Below are 17211 nucleotides of genomic sequence, written 5' to 3'. Positions count from 1 at the left end.
TCATTGTCCTGTATGCATCGTGGATGGCACATATGCACATGAATTTTCCTGCAGCTGAGATTCTAAGAATTCTAGTCCTAACTTCAAGAAATTTTGCATAAAATACTCTACATGTGCATAGTGAAGATGTGAATATGAATTTGAGGAACCTAAAACGTCATTTAAAATATCTCATTCATACTGTGATTGACAGAACAGCTGACACAGCTCTTTCCCACACCCTTTGTGGGATTGTTCATGTAATAATCCATGTGCCAATAGTAGTATTTTCAAAATGGTTCTGTATTCTTCTGCTTCCACTTTGTTGTATGTCACTGGCAAGGAAGGCTAGCCAGCTTGTGGATTTTTTTTCCTACTGCTTGGAAGATGTTTGAGGTAGACATTAAATGCTTTAAGGATTGCTAGTATATATATTTTTACAGCTGTACATTCTTTCTACCATTTCTTTCAACTGAGCATAAAGTGGCTTCAGGCCTCTGGACTTGAAATGACTCAAGACAACCTTTAGAAAAAAGGTAGGGGAAAACTCAAGCTTTCTCTTCCCCACAAAATATTCACATCCTTGCAGTGTGCATGGGATTTTAGATCAATATGAATTTTTCTTCAAAACCACAAATAGCAGCAAGACAAGTGAGAAATAGGTGGGTGTCATAGAAAATTGTATTTATTTTATTAACTGTTGGTGTTAAAAGAAAAGGTCTGTAATAGTATGATATAAATTAAATTAGGATTGAGTTTTTTGGAGGTGGGAGGATGGGGGTTGAAATTGCTTAGGGAAATATCCTGTCCTTATTGAACATTACTTACTTTCTTCAGTCTTCTTGTTTTGACTGTGAACTGTTTTTTATTTTCCCGAACAGACTCCAGCGAACACTGGCAATGTATTTGTGCCGCCTGAAGTGGTTATAGCTCTGTGCTATTAATTTATTTTCTTTTGAAGGGTGAGCAAATGTACACTTCTCCCTTGTTGGTTCCTGGTTTTGTTTTATGCTGGTTTTTTGTGTATCTGTCAGGTTGCAAAGGAGTACTGCAAGAAATATGGAAGTGACAAAGTGCGAGTGATATCTTTGGAAAAAAATCGAGGGAAAGGGGGAGCAGTCAGGACGGTAATTAATACTTTCATCTCCTTCTCTGTTTGAACTACCTCTGCTCAAATATGCAGAAGATAGAGCTGTGCTGATTGACATTTTGAATTCAATGCATTAACAAAATGATTATGGGAAAACTCAGTACAGATTCTGTAAATTAAAGCCAAAACTTTTCAAAATAAGTTTATTTTAGATCTTGGTAGCAATGTTGTCATTCCAGAAAGATCAGTAACAAAGACATTTTTTTAATATGAGAATTCAAAGTAGAAAAAAAGGCTTGAATTTCATATTCTCCTTAGAAATGGACTTACATTTATAAAAGCCAACCAAAAATAACCCAAAACTGTTACAGGTTAAAGTTAAGCTTTTGTAGACAAGATAGAGCCAGATTGGCAAACTTCACTCTCCAGGTCCTGGCTGTGGTTTTTAACATAGCTGATAAACAACAACTCATCCAGCAAAGTTTGTTTACTGGAGCCCACTGCTATCACCCACACTCAATAGTCAAAACAGAACAATTCATGCTTTCACATAGATATTATCATAAATGAACATGTTCTGAAAATGAAATAGCTGAAATTAAATTAAATTAAATAGCACATTTAGAAGGAACACTGTATTCCTACGATGAATGACACCTTGCTTTTCTGAAAAAGGGTGGTATCATCTATGGATTGTCAGTGCCGTGTCTTTATCTGTATTTTCAGCTCTATCTTTAGTATGTCAATTTATTTTTTATGAGAAATGAGCAACTATAGGAAATGAAGAGAATATTATATTAGAACTTATGGAACAATTGTAGGAGATAAAATTTTGAAGTTATTCCAAGAGAAGGAAAACAATTTTCTATGTGATACACTTTTGCAGTGCATCGAGTAGAGTGGATGTGTGTACAGCTACTTCCTTGACAGGCTTTTCCAGATGCACACATTCTTGGCTGCAGCAGTACTTTTGTCACACCAACTGCTAATTGTTTTCCTGTCTGGACCCCTTTAAATATTATGACATTTTCTGACCAAGCATGTGGCAAAATAAGCTGTGAAACCTGTGCATCACAAATGTTTTGCAGTGATACTGTGACTTGAGACTGAATCTTAAATTAGTTTGGAGAAGCAGCTCTTGAATTTTCTTGAAACAGTGTTAGGAAAAACTTGCACTGCATCCTCCTTTCCATAGCTGACATGACGAAGAAAAGCCATCCAGCGCTGTAGCGACTGCTGATCGCTGCTTCTTCTTGCTCCCCTCTAGAGCTGACTGTAGCAACTTGTTGACTTTCAGATTTAAGTTTTCCTGAGAAGGATTAGCCTTTTGTGTTCATGCATTGTCTGCCACTGTGGACACTCAGCATGTGAAGTCTTTAGATGTTATTACTGTATAAATAAGTAAATTATTATTAGTAGCAGAATATTATGATTCTCTGTTGTGTGGAATCTCTGAGATATCACTCTCTGGTTACTCCATTAGGTTTTTGAAGTGTCTTGCACCTAGCTTATGACAAATAATTGATCTCAAAGGAGTTGAATTTGTTATTGACTATTTTGATTGCAGGGTGTCTTTAGTTCTCGGGGAAAAAAGATCCTTATGGCTGATGCAGATGGAGCTACAAAATTTGCAGATATTGAAAAAGTAGAAGAAGGTCTAAAGAATCTCCAGCCATGGCCTGTGAGTATAAATTCTCATGCTTTTACTTCAATATACATGCATTCTTTAATACACAAGATAGACTTTTGGAGTTCTCTTCAAATTTTTTGAGATCCAGTGGAAGATGTAGGTTTAAGTCTAAAGACCTAAGTGTAGGGTTAGAAGGCTCAAGAATGGGCTGTCAGAAAGAGCTTTCACTGAGTTCTTACCTCCTTTGCATCCATTGTGCCTACTTCAAGGCAGTACAGGATGTTCTATTTGCTGTTTATCCTTCCTTCAGATTGTTTGAAGTTGTTCTGTATAAATACCATGTGATGCTTACTTAGTTTTCTTTGTTAACTACTTTGTTCTTTCATTTTATCTGATGTCATCCTATATACCTTAAGGGTGCATCTTAATTCCACCTTGTTTTATACAGGTTTTCTTTTCTCAGGGTCCTTAGTTTAATGACAGTATTTGGAAGAACTTATTGTAAACAAAAATTTAAAAACCTGTGGAACAAGAGCACCTCCCTGCACAGTCATTCTCTTTTGGGAGCTTGACTTGAAAGAACTGAGGTTTATTTTCTACTTAAATGCAGATGAGTGAGGTGCTTGTAGCTGGTTTCCCAGAGTGCCAGAAGAGATGTGCAGCCTTGCAGGCTGAACTGTGGGGATGTACCTGTGGAAGGGGTCGCAGTCTTGAGTGCAGGAGCCACAAGCGCAGGACTCGGATGCTCTTCCCTACCAGGGTGGCAGCAGCTGCTGGTTCTCTAGCACTGGCCTGAAATAGAGTAGATTTGAGAGACTTTATGTAAGAATAGTGTTAAACCTTTTGTTTTGATAATGTTGATTTAATTTCAGATTATATCTTTGGCTGATACCATGGCATTTTATTCGTTTGAAGATATATCAGAGCAACAAGTGCTTTATTCTGTTACTGCTTCCATTGTGCAATATTTACGGAAAATGTACATTATAACTTTTACTTCCTAGGAATGCTGCATATTTATCTGTGCTGCTAAACACATTTGCCATATGCATAAAGTAAACAATGTAAAGCTAAATCAGACCTGAATAAATTGAGGCAATTCGCATGCACCATATGCAAATGATAATAAACTTTAGGTTGTCTCTTAGTTGCAGAAGACTGATACAGGCTCAAAACCTAGCAGTAGAAGAAGTGCAGCTACAGGAAGCAGAAAATTGTACTGCTTTGGAGTTTTTTTTATTTTATGGTTCTCAGCAGAAGATTCCACTAATTCAAATAATTCCACAAGATTCAAATAATATTCGTTTAACACTTTAATTTATATTCCTGTACAGAAGGGGATGGCTATCTCCTGTGGTTCTAGAGCTCATCTGGAGAAGGACTCAATAGCAAAGGTTTGTTTCCATTTCCTACTAATAATCAAATATTTCCATTATTTGTTTCTGCTCTACAGGTTTTGCAATTGGATAATCAATATTTGTAAAAGAATGGAAGCTTAAAATAAGGAAAAGCTTGTCATACATGCCAGATGTCCTCCATCATATACAAAAGATGTGTTCTAGATTTCAGGCACTTTGAACTCATTTCAAGTGTGTTCCAGTTATGGATTTAATTTTTATAGTTGAGAATATTTCACAAACAGAGCTTCTAAATCCTGACAGAATTGGTAGCTAGTAACTAGTACTGGGGCTGAAATGGAAGGTAGTGATGAATTCATTATTATTGATTTCCTTCCAGTGCAAGAACTTGGCCTGCAGATCTTGAAACCTGTTTAAAATGAGTTAGGGATAATTAGCAGCCAGTTCTTTAAAGAGTACCTCTATTCATGGGAAAGTGGTTTAAGTCTTCTGTATTACTCATTGTAAAATTTTTGAGTTTTGCACACACAGACAGTACTGTTCCACTCAGTGACTCTTGTGTAATAAACAGCGATGCACAGGCACATGGCCTTATCTTGCATCTGATTTTGTGATGTTTTGGCAGATAGTAATTGACAAAGCACAGGCATGGAACTTGTGTTGCAACAGACACATTGCTGGGCTCATTTTTTACTGTCATTGGATGTGCTCATCATGATGAATGTTCTCAAGAGTAAGCTTTGTTTATACTGATGTTCAGTACTTGAAATTATTCTAAAATATATACACAACTTCTAAAATAGTTACAGAAATTCAAAGGAGGTTATACTGGTAATGTTCAGCCTCTGGTAGATCTGTACTTTTTTTCTTCTGGTTTATGAGATAGTATTGGAGTGATTCACTCTTTGTGAGTTCCTGCAAATATTGCTGCATGTATATTAGCATCCTCACAAAAAAAAAAAAGCAAGAAAAAAAGCTTTCTCATTATCTGAAACTAGGAACTACTACAGGGAGATTATGTAGCTGATAAAGTGGAGCCCAGAAAAAGCAGTTTATTGCATGATCAAGTACTGAATGAGGACAGACTTTTTTCAGTGCATTCATATTTCTTGAAGGTCTTGCTGCATTAAGGGAAGGAATTGTAACAGGACTTCCATGTTTTAATACAAAAGTACAATTTCTAGGACATGCCCATCCTTTGCTTCCTACTTCTCCCCGTATTTCTGAACTTTTAATAGAGGAATGACAAATTGGTTAGGTAGTACTGATTTGCTTGAAATGTGTAGCCCATTTCATTTCATTTCATCACCCCGTTGTCCCTGGACTGGAATAGAAGGACTACCTTTACTATAGTGGGACAAGACTTGTATATTGCAATAGGTATAAAAAAGTTGCAGAGCAAGCTTTTAAATGTTGGTATTTCTCTCTGGACTTACGGCATTTAAAAAGTAGAACGAAGCTGTGATAAGCAGCGGTATTGAATTTATTAAAAGCAGAATTTCACCCTTGTGTTCAGTCTCAATACATCAAAAATTCTGGTCTGCCACCAGAACTGTTAAGATCCTTTAACGAATCTGCACTGTTACTTGAATAAATAGTCTTAGGAGTGATAAGTATAACCCAGGAACTCCTCTTTGTGAAGTGCACGGTTTCATTGTCTGACCATCATGCAGTCTCCTAGCGCTTCCCTTCTGGCCCTGGTGGGAGCCTGATGTTCTTGGTCACAGAGCCAAAAGAGCCAAAGAAGCCAGACCAGATCCACCATTAACCTGGGGCAGGAGAACTTTGCAAAAGGCACAAACTATGAATTTGGTTTTCCTTAGGCCAAAGGCTATTACATCACATGCCAAGCATCTTCTCTGTTTTTCGAGTGAGTTTCTAAATTGTTGGCTTGAAAGGCATGTCTTATCACCCAGAGATTCTTAGCAGATGAATCATTGGCTCCTAAAGATTTTACATGATACATGACTTGCCGTCATAGATACAATCACTTAAATTTAGCTTGAGAACAGGAATGAGTTCAGAAGCAATTTTTGGATCACAGTCCTAGTTGTTTAGGAACTGTCTTGAATAAAAGACTAAGAGGCACCTCTGCAAATCCCGACTCCAGCCTCTGGAGTCCATAGACAAACTTACCTGTATGATTATTGTGTCAAGAACAGAAGTGTAACCAAAGAGTAGGCTGGGTACATTTATCAGGAATATAAAATATACCTGTGAGAGCAAAAGAAAAAAAGAGATGACTGTAATATTGCTGAAAATATATAATTAAATATCTTGCACAGCAGCCTTTACTTTAGACCTGGTTTTCACTTGGTCCATTGTATACTTCCAAAGAATCATGCAGAAGATAGTATAGGTGTTCCAGTAGTTATTTGAAATCCAGGTGCAGGTTCCTGCTTACTTAAAAAGGCATAATCCAGAGTGAAAAACTACTCTGAACTGGGGAGAAAAGAAAAAGAAACTTGGATTTCTCCTGTCCTAGACTATACACATGACTGGCAAGTCTTTCCCTAGATCAAAATCTTTCCCTTTCAGCCAAAATTTTGTTTGACTGTAACAATTGCTAACTTCTGTTTTCATTCCAGTGCAAAATACAACCAGTTTACAAACTTTGAAAGCTATCACAAAACAGACTTACTGTCCTGTAAGACAGCTCCCTTCTAGCACTTCACTCATCACTCAGATGACACCACCTAACTTCTTGCCTTTTGTTCACAGCGCTCCTACTTCCGAACTCTCCTCATGTACGGCTTCCACTTCCTGGTGTGGTTTCTCTGTGTCAAAGAGATCCGGGACACGCAGTGCGGGTTTAAACTTCTCACCAGAGAAGCTGCCTTGCAGACTTTCTCAAACCTTCACATAGAACGCTGGTAAATTGTTTCTTTTTTGGTGGTGGTGGTTTCTTTATAATTGACCATGGGCTTGAAAAAGTAATTTTAGGATGTAGCATGTGATGTCTGTGTATAAATCCCAGCTGCTCAGTTTAGCCAATTATAGTATTGCCTGCATGGCAGCTTAGATTTCTTGTTATGTTAAAGTACTCTGGTAATTGCTAGAAATTCTATGTTCTTATTAAGATACATTTTAGGAAAATAGCTGGGTATTTAATTTTATTCTTTATTTCATTTTATTCTCTTTTCTCAAAAGATGCATGTAATCTTAGGTAGGATATTTTGATTTTGCCTTGTCAGAGGAAATGGTAATTGATTAGGAAAGAGGAGAGGAAAAAAACCAGGAAAAAGGCCTCCAACAACGGAAAATCCCAATAGCTCTTCATTCTTCACCTCCAGAAGAAATTTCAAACAAATTATCTTTCATGGTGCTGTAGTTCACTCCCAGTTTCTGAGAGTGAAATTTTCCTCTCGCCTTTTACAGATATGAGCCATGAAAGCAGAGTAAGAAATGGAGAGGAGCTGTTACTATGACAAGGAAAGTTAAGAGTTACTAATCATATTCAAAACTCTTATCAGTTTTATCTTTTATATATTACAATTCAGTACTGCTTAACCAAAGTATTTTATGTAAAATCAATATTGATAAGATGTTTGTAATTGCTGAGGACTCTAAAGTGAAAGCAAGTGCTTATTCATTACTTATTTTCTTGCTAAAGTATTTTATGTGAAGGCCACTGACAGATACCATTAATTTAAGACAGTAGAAAAGTATGTGTAGTCTTTTAATTACTTTAGAGCTTCTTTAGTTGTAATTTAGCTAGAACAGTTCCCGTATGTGAGTGATACAGCTATGACTACTGTTATGGGACTGAAGCACTGTTTTCACACAGATACCGTAACTGCTGTAAATTTCCTGTGCCACAATTTTTGCTAAAAAGGATAGTTTAATTAGGTAGAATCAAACCTCTTTAAACTCTTGTCTTCATTCAAGAAAATCTCTCATGGGCTTCTGCTTGCTTGACAGGGATCAGAACTGCTGAACAAAGTTCCCATACACAAACGTGTGCAATCCCACAGTCCTAGTCGATTCCAGTGTGCACAGTTTTAGGCTGAGCTTTGACAACTGTACTGCCCCTCCAGGCTGCAGTTGCAAAAGCCGTGTTTGGGCACATGGATCTCGTGTGGAATGTAGAGCTATTGTTGCATTGAATCTCTGACTGAGCAGTCAGAAAATCACTTTCCCACCTGAGTGGTTTGTGTATTGCCCTGAAGGAGACTATTGCTGAGCCAGAACTATGATTTGTGCTGCTACCTCCAAAGCCAGTCATGATCTATAAAGCTCTGTAAATTTCACATTCAGGGATTTCTAAATACGTGGGTAAACTCATATGTGAAGCCCAGAAGTGCACATCTCAAAATTGCCTTATTTAACTTCACTTTATAGATTAAGCATTTCAAGAAGAAAACTGGAAGAAATAAATGAGGTTAATCAGTTTCAGCAGTAAAAATGCAATTTTAAATTTTATTCTTTTTTAAACCGAAGGATTTTTTTTGTAATTTGATTTATTGGTTATATAAAGTGTTTTCTAGATGAAAACAAGCTATCTTCTGCCACTTCAATTATCTAGTACCAAAGGAATGAAAGAGTAAAAACAATTGTGCTGTACTTCATTATCCAGGAATAGAAACAATGAAGAAGGGATATTGCTAAAATTTTATAGTAATTATATCGTTGGTGTGGAACATACTGGATCTTCGTGTCTTAGTTCATTGTGCTTTGTATGTGTCACTGGAAGATGAGCCTTCTATTTTTGCTCTTTTATCTACAGTAATTCCATAAACTAATCCCCTGTGTGTTTTCTTATTTATCTGAAATGTACTGGTTAATGATGAAGAATCCTTGTTTTGTGTGTCAAGAAGAGAACAACTCAGATTCTTCCAAGAAAGAAAGCTCTTCAGATAATCCCAAGTCACAAATTTGCCTAAAAAAGCTATAGGTTTTTTGGGTTTTTAAAATTTGGTTTAATTCTGCTCAAACTGGCAATGTCTGTTTTTATGCTCATCTGTCAATCAACAGTCTCTGTGTTTACCCACCTTCTTTTTTACATTTATTGGCTAATTTAAACCAAATTGGACAGAGCAGTAGAGATTTCAAGATCAAAGGCTTTGGCAAGGTTTGTGGAAAATTAAACCCTCTTAGAGGAGAGAAACTCAGATTATTGCCACTGCTGAAGAAAAAAAAACCTGTGGTAAGGTCTCAAAAGTTACTTTTCCGCTCTAGTCATTTAGCACGTGTAACTCTAAGCATGTCAGTGAACAAATCAAGTACTGTCCCTTTCCCAGTTAATATTCATAAGATCTGGAACTAAACTGGGACATGAGGAGGTGTAAGTAATGTGGGGAGAGTGCATATAGCCAGGGAAATGGCAGTCCTAAGTGAAATGTCAGTGTTGTACTAACAGCTGGGATAATTGCAATTGAAAATTATGTAGGGACATCAGACATTCATCCCATAGCATTCTTTGTATATAGTTGTGTAAGAATCTGAAACTGCTCTATGCTGAAAACTTCTTATTTTAAGCAAATCTGGCTCCTGATATTTTTCCATTGCATAACATGTAAAAAAGGAAAATACAAACTGGTTGGACATTTTGCCATAGAGGTTCTGTACATATCATGAGTATGGAGACAGAAGAGTAAGAAATAGTAGTTGGTATTGTACTTCTGCTGACCTGGAATCTTATGGAGTCCCCAGCAGGGTCACAGAGAAACTTGTTCTTACTGAAACCATCATCAAGGGGTAGCAGAGAAACCACTTCTTGGTACTGGATAAGAGGCTCTGAAATCTGGATTTATTTCTGCTTTTGCGTCACTGCACTGGAGCTACTTGACATCCGAGGAAATTTTTTGATTCTCTCTGAATATTAAAATCCCACAAGTGGGGTGCAGGTCTCTTAGGTACTTGAAGAAGTGTTGGGTTCTGTGTGGGCAGTGCTCAGATGTTCTGAGAATAACAGAGGAGGGTGCTGGATTTCATTGGATAAAAGCCATGTGAGTTAAACACCCCGGTCCTTGAGGCTGCTGAGGCTCCCCAGCCACTGCACTGGAACACGTGGTGAGCTGCTGAAGGGAGTGAGCACCAGGCTTCTGCACAAACCAAATTGTCTGTCCTGCCTGCTCAAGCTTAGTCAGGCTTGGATTTGTGGCTAGATGAAAGCTTATAAAAATTACTTAGGCTAAAATTCATGCATAACATGTTTACTGATGAAGTTAATATAAAATTACTGTGAAATCAGCTATCAAATAATTCCCACCTGCTTAGACCCTCACTTCTTTATGCTTTCACCATGCTTTTTCCATTTGAGTGAACATTATTGTGAATATCATGTCCGTAATGTTAAAAATACTAGAAATCAGACCAGATTTTTCTTCCTGCTGTGCTGAATTTGATTTATAGATGCTTATATTTCGGTGATCTTGAAACTGAAGCATATGAGGAAAAATACAGTTTTATCATTATGGCAATAAGGATCATGTAACACTTTTTAAAGAGAGACCAAGGCATTTCCTAGAATATTTTTTAATCTAACCCTAAATTTTACAAGGCATTTGAAAATTAATAGATTCTACAAACTGTTTATATATTCAATACTAAGAAATAATGCTTACATCCTAAACTGGCTTTTTTTTGCTGAGTGTTCTCATTGTCTTTTTTGTGTAACAGTCCTTTGGCTGTGTATATATAAATATAAACGAAACATTCTTGAAATTTACTTTCTAAATAGCAAAGTTTTGACATTAGTTTGAAATGAAAGCAACCTTTTGAACAGAGAGCATATGCTTTGTGTTTTAGATTCTGAATTTGATTACACAGCTAATCTGTTTTTCAGAAATGGATGGAGCAGATTTTTTAATTTAAAACTTAAAAGAAAATTAAAAGAGATACTATAAAAACATAACAGAGACAGTTGGAATTACTCACTTCAGTCTACAAAAGAAGGTCTAGTTCTGCATCTACAGTCTTGACCTGAAAAGTGTGACTGTTTGTGTTAAATTTTGATGCACAAGAGAAATACTGGAACATTAAATGGGTCTCGCTGGCCGAGTTTTCCTATTCTAAATTTGATAATTGATTTCTTCTGACAACAACAACAACAAAAAAAAAGATAAATTTTCTTCCAGACAGAAAATGTCTATCCTTAGGAGAACTAAACATAGCAATTACAGTCCTACCTTTATGATAAAAGGAGAGGAAATTCAAAATGTTCTAGTCCTGGTTTGATTGACATATTTTTTTGAAGTGGCAATTTATTATGGCATTGTACAAGCCAGCAGATCAATGGAGAGATCAAATTGTTGCTGTTACTTTTATCTATAGAAGTTGCCTTGTGCACTGAACAAGGCATGCTGTTTCACATTTAAAACTGGTCAAGATCAATATAAAAAACTTACGTTTGTTTCTCCAGTTTCCCACTAATCTCTAAATATGAGTTGCTGTGTAAAAATTTCAGAAAAATAAGCGTGCATATTGCTACAGGGATTTTTTTCCCACTTTTGTGCCATTGTAGACCAACACAAGCAGTGGAATGAATTGTTTTTTTTCTGCTTTTGTGCAAGGCAAGTAGAATTGTTTATGAGTATCTAGTCAACACAAAAATATTTTTGCTGTTTTAACTGTGTCTGTTTTGTCTTGTAAAAAGTCTCACTTTTGGCTGACATGTGGACGGACTTTTAAAGGCCCAGGTTTAGCTAGGGCAGTTCTGGCAGTCTAGCCCACTTGGCATGTCTAGCCCACTTGGCATCCCTGTTTCATTGTTAGACCTCTTTGGCCATTGGCAGTTTTCTTTGCCTTTAAGAGTTTGCTGGAAAAACATATCTTGGATGTACAAAACTCATAAATTCCAGTTAAAACATTAAAACTGAAGGCCTGATTTTGTTTTTTGAAACACATAATATTGGACCAGAAAAAGAAAGAGCCCTAGTGCAACTTTAAAAGACAGAATAATTTTTAAGGATAGATACTTTATAAGCTCAAGCATCTTGAAGATTCAGTTTTAAAAGACTGAATTCATCTATCAACTTGGTTTTCAAATGAATTTTAGCATGGTCTTAAATGGTAACTTAACCAAAACACAACCACATGGAGATTTTTTTCTTTACATTACATGTTTGTGGTAATTAGCACATCATGGAGCCACTATTAGAAATAGATGGGGAAATTGTGCACACCATAGATTTTTGGCTATCTGACTCTGGGTACTTAGATTGGAACCTGAATTCAGACTGGAGCCAAATTTGGATATTCTGATCTGTGTGTCCCCTTCCCAAGAGGCAGCAGAATGAAGAACATGGTGTGAATAATACCTTGCTGTTTCTAGGAGCAGTTCTGTCACAGGTTAACTGCTCACAAATGGCTTTGTGGCAAATCACATGAATTGCATTTACAGCTCATCCACTGGTGTGGCTTTGATCTCCTCTAGGGTAGGCTCCATCTAACACACCCAGGCTTAATCCTGGCTCTGGAAGCTTCTGTATGGTTCTCCTGTACCATCTGGATCTGGTGGTCTGCAGTTTGCCTGTACTGCTGTCCGTGTATTGAGCACACTGCAGGCTGTATTCGCTGACTAACCATTCTGGTATACTGAAAGGTGGTGGGGAAAGGGATGGAAAACAATAACTCGGTATTCTACTGAAGTCATTCTCCTTTCAGCTTTTTTGTTTTGTTTTTTTTTAATTCCAGGATATGTTCACTGTTACCCAAATGGCAACCACATGTAACAATGTTAGTGTTCAACCTGATTAATTCCTGTGCTTTTAATCTCTTACTTTGAGCCCAGTAGTTCACAGAAGTATTTAATGTTGTTGTTCTGTGATGTATGTGCTGACATTCCAGTAATCAGTTGTCCACAGGAATTACTGCAAATAACTATTAGTTCACTAGGCTAATAGTTTATGTAATACTTTTAGAGCAGCTCATGCAGTCTAATTCATCAGACAATTATTCTGCGTCTCTTAAGATTTTTAGTCATTTAAGTAATAAGTATTACAAAATTAGATTTAGTCTTAATACACATGATTCATAAACATTCATAGGTGAATACTTTGGGTTTTTGGCTTACAAATGTAAAATGTCAGCAAAAAATTAAATAATACCTCTTCAGTAGAAGAGACCATGGAGTGATTAATAAAATAATATTCAACCCTCATGAAAAGAAAGCGGTGACATGACAAGGCTGCTTGGAGATGATTTAGTTCACTGAGGTAAAGAAATAATTTATTCTTGTAACTTTTTTGGTGACAATGAGAAGGCCTGTGACCTAATCAAAATCAGATTTGCAAAGTAGCTCTAAATTCTCTATACGCAATAGCTGTAGTCTCTGTAGATAACATCTGTCTGTGCTGCCTTGGCTTGTTTGAATGCTGTCCTGTGTGGAATCAGTGGCTCTCCTGGAGTTCAGATCTGTGTGTGTGTGTGCCTGTGATCCCCCAGCAAGCCAGCTGGCTGTCCTCTGTACTTCAGTGGGAACCTACCTCTGGGTGTCAGACCTACATGCACATTTCAAAGTCGACTGCTGTTGTTGTTGCATTTTTTAATACTTTTACAGAAATGCACTGCTTAAAAGGAGAAGGTGGCTTGGATTAGAAGGAAATAACACCTGAACTTGGCAAGCAACCTTCTAAAGTGTGTCTTCTGCCTGCTCTTGATCACCTTGTCTATTCCTTTCCATCTTTTCTCTAGTGTTAAATGGAATTATCAAAGACAGGAATTCAAGCAACCCTTTAAGCATGAATTTTTTTTTTTTAATACCTTTCCTCCAGTGGCAAAAGATTTTCTTTCATTTCAAAAGAAAACTGTCTTGGATTTAGCAATGAGAATTCAAGGCAAATCACCAGAATCTTCATAATTGTGATTCATCTTCAACCCTGTCAATAGTAGCTACTGGCAGTTTCATATGCTGATTCCTAAACGAGCATTAAAAGCTTCCAAACTACTTGTTGAATATCAAAAGTCTGGTGTTTCAGAGCCAGAAGGCCCACTGGAGAATGTATTTACAGGAATGAAACACACAGACCATTCTCTGTGCAGAGAACTTAGAGGATTAAGGTGTATTCTGGACAAAGTGAGCAGGAAGGAGCACCTGACAGAGCAGGATCACTGCCCCAATGCATTTTGCTCTACAACCTGCAAAAAAACTGAGCCAACAAAGAAGACAAGTCTCTCCAGAGGGTTTTTGTGTTGTGCATTAAGTGGTCACTAAACTGTTGTTCGAATTCTGTTGTGCATGGTAACATAAATAATTTCTCACTTGTATGCTGCTGCCTTGAGTTCCTTGACTGAGAAAGTAAAAGGAGCACCCATCAGATCAGCATAAAGCCACAGCAGGTAGACGTCCTCTCTGATGAAACTACTAGAGATGTGGAGTGACATTGTACATTTGACCTCTTGGTCTTCATGGTCTTCAAAAATGTTTAAATTGTGATTGTGACAGAATGAAAAGCAAACAGTGGGCTGAACACAGTGCTCTATACCTTCAAAAACAGGACACAATGAAATATTGGTTTTGTTTGTCTGTATTTTGACTGTGTTCTGAGATGTTTAGTCAGGAAAATAATTTCCTATCCATGTGTATCTGACCCACAGAGCATTGGTATCAACTGGATAACTGAACAGTCATTTCATTAACATTTCCACTGTTTTTCTTCTTGGAGTATTTGTGCTTATATTTGGTATTTCCTCTTCTTTTTCAGGGCGTTTGATGTGGAACTTCTTTATATAGCCCAGCGCTTGAAAGTACCTATAGCAGAAGTTGCTGTCAACTGGACTGAAATAGAAGGTAGGGAGATAGTTCATATTCTTAAAAGATGCCTGACACGTCAATCCAGAATAACAGATCCAAGGTTATTGCCCTGTTTACTCAGTTTTGATGGTACACAGCCTTCTTTCCATACAAATTTTGAATTTCATGTCCTTGCCAGCCTACTGCCTTGTCTTGGTGCAGAAAGAGTAGGTGAAAGGGTAGCATGGCAGAGAAACTCTGCAGTCCCACTGGAGATAAAAGTAAGGAATTACATTGCTAGGACAAGACATTACTTTGGCATGTCCTCTTGCTGTAATGTGTTAATAAATTAGTGCAGTTGTAAAATACCGTGCAGGGAGTCTGACCATCATCACTTACTGATTCAATTCACTGTATCCTGCCTTCCAAATTTCTCAGCTATTAAGGCTTCCTCTAGAGCACCATCCCCTCTTAAGATGTGATATTGTTTCCAACCCGTAGGGAGGTCTCTGCCACTGAGTTACTGGGAAGAGTAGCTCCATGCATATTTCTTCAGCTTAAGAGGTACTGCTTGCTTTGACCCACTTCCCCCCATCAAATGCAGTTCTTCCATTTTGCCCTTTTCATGTTTTTTTGTCTTTTTTTAATCTCCCTGAACAACAGAAATTATAATAACTGTAGCAATGATAAAAGGTGTAAGTAGAGAATGTCCTGAGCTAACTTTACTAGAAATGTTTCCTTTCAGTGGAGTTTCATGTGTACATTGTACCTAACACAAATATTAGCAGCGATGGTAGAAGGCTTGGTTTTGTAGTGTGGATTCTTTGCCTTGCCTTAAGATTGGCACCTTCATATTATTGTTGTAAGACAAGCTGGTGATCCTCTTCTCCAAAGCTGCTACATAAATCATTGGCTTAATGATTTGTGTTCAGGTTCCTATTTACTTGGACAAAGCCTTGTCAGAGAGCACTGCACATCTTGTCACATACATGGAGTTACTGTCTACTTGCAAACTAATCTGTCCCACCTATGGCATAATGTAATTACTATAAAGCAATTGCTTTCAAAATATAAATTTGTTATTAATGTTAAGATCTAGGTTGTGGGGCTGAGTGTGCTGAGAATGCAGAGGTTTGTGGCTGCTTAATGTGTGTCTTACCAGTGCTCATTTTTTTCTAACAATGTCATTCTGATTTTCTTCTGCATTAATCACAGGTTCTAAGTTAGTTCCCTTTTGGAGCTGGCTGCAGATGGGCAGGGATCTTCTTTTTATACGACTGCGATATATGACTGGTGCCTGGAAGCTTGAAGCAAAAAAATGTAATTAGGTTATTTACATTTTCCAAATATATTATTATGCTTAATGGAACACGAGAACAGTTTCAATCAAATGAAGTGGTGGTGAAAGCTGAGGTAATTCTTCATTGCTTCTCCTGTATGTTTCATTTTTGCAGCTTGTACATGTTTGATAAGATTGTCAGCAGAGAATTTCTACATTTCGAAAAAATGAAAGCATTTCCAAAAAGATTTTCTTACATGATAATCAGGATTTTTTTATTAAATAGTAGCTTTAACATGTCTTATGAATTCATTCAAATAAATATATCTGCTTTTGTCTCATCATACATCTGGAATCTCGGCATACATATTAAAAAGAGGCACTCTGTTCTACGTTGTGCAATGTTCTGTTGTGAATGACCACAACAATTTGTTTCTGTTACATCTGGAAATTTTAGGCTATATTGCAACTTGGAATTATCATTCATGGTTCATATGCTGGTGCATGTTTAGATTCAGTGTTGTGGGAAACATTAATGGATTTTACTGAGTCATAACAGTAATGATCATAAAGTTGTTCTCAGGACTTCCAGTAGTCCCTTGACATTCCAAATGTTTTTGTCTGAAGCTGAAATAGTTTTCCGGAGATCAAACTGCAAATCTTTTCCAGACTGTAGAAGGTCCAAAAGAAAGCACATTTAATTTTAAAATGTCTTTTATAAATGTGTTTTGCTCATACATACTTACTACTGTATGCTCAAGGCTAGGAGTCCTTGACATCTATAGATCTATAGCGAAAAAGGTATGGAAAGCTCAGAGCATGCCAAAGTGAGAGCCAGTGTACACTAGGGACCTGTACATTAATAACACCAGCCTGATGTTGTCATGCTTGGAATGAGATCAGAGACAGAGGGAGGGGTCTTGACTCTTCATACTAATGTCACACTGCATTACACTACAGTAACAGTTTCATTTGTGCTTTCAAAGTAGCTGTGAATTGCCAACAAACTAAGCCAGTATGTCTTTCTGAAACTTGTACAAATTTGAAGAGCTTTAAAGAATGAACAGTGTATGGTTGTACTTTCACATGTGAATTCACTGGTGATTTTTCTTACTCTTTCTGTAATACTGACTTGAGTTTTGCTTCTGTTAGAGTTACCTCAGTTTTCTATAAAGTGCTGGAATAAATTCTCAAAAAATA

The 17211-nt window shown here is 37.1% G+C and overlaps 1 protein-coding gene and 1 long non-coding RNA gene across 4 annotated transcripts in view; one reads left to right on the top strand and one right to left on the bottom strand.

Moving 5' to 3' along the window:
• ALG5 (ALG5 dolichyl-phosphate beta-glucosyltransferase) overlaps positions 1-17211 on the top strand; it is a 20940-nt gene extending 3729 nt beyond the window's left edge. For all 3 annotated transcript variants that reach the window (XM_063391957.1, XM_063391955.1, XM_063391956.1), the window contains exons 5-10: positions 1014-1106; positions 2637-2750; positions 4034-4093; positions 6779-6930; positions 14704-14789; positions 15948-17211. In XM_063391957.1, coding sequence (XP_063248027.1) covers positions 1014-1106; positions 2637-2750; positions 4034-4093; positions 6779-6930; positions 14704-14789; positions 15948-16060 — 618 coding nt within the window. In that variant the 3' untranslated portion in view covers positions 16061-17211. The remainder of the gene's footprint in view (positions 1-1013; positions 1107-2636; positions 2751-4033; positions 4094-6778; positions 6931-14703; positions 14790-15947) is intronic.
• On the bottom strand, positions 2758-16027 carry LOC134547867 (uncharacterized). The gene is made up of 3 exons (XR_010079639.1): positions 15892-16027; positions 6194-6271; positions 2758-3491 (listed from the first exon to the last, which is right to left on the bottom strand). It is a non-coding gene; the product is annotated as an uncharacterized LOC134547867 (long non-coding RNA).

This window comes from Prinia subflava, chromosome 3 (assembly GCF_021018805.1).
Source record: "Prinia subflava isolate CZ2003 ecotype Zambia chromosome 3, Cam_Psub_1.2, whole genome shotgun sequence".
Classification (NCBI taxonomy): Eukaryota; Metazoa; Chordata; class Aves; order Passeriformes; family Cisticolidae; genus Prinia; species Prinia subflava.
The sequence above is the reverse complement of the archived record's forward strand: the minus strand, read 5'-3'. Positions and strand labels throughout refer to the sequence as shown.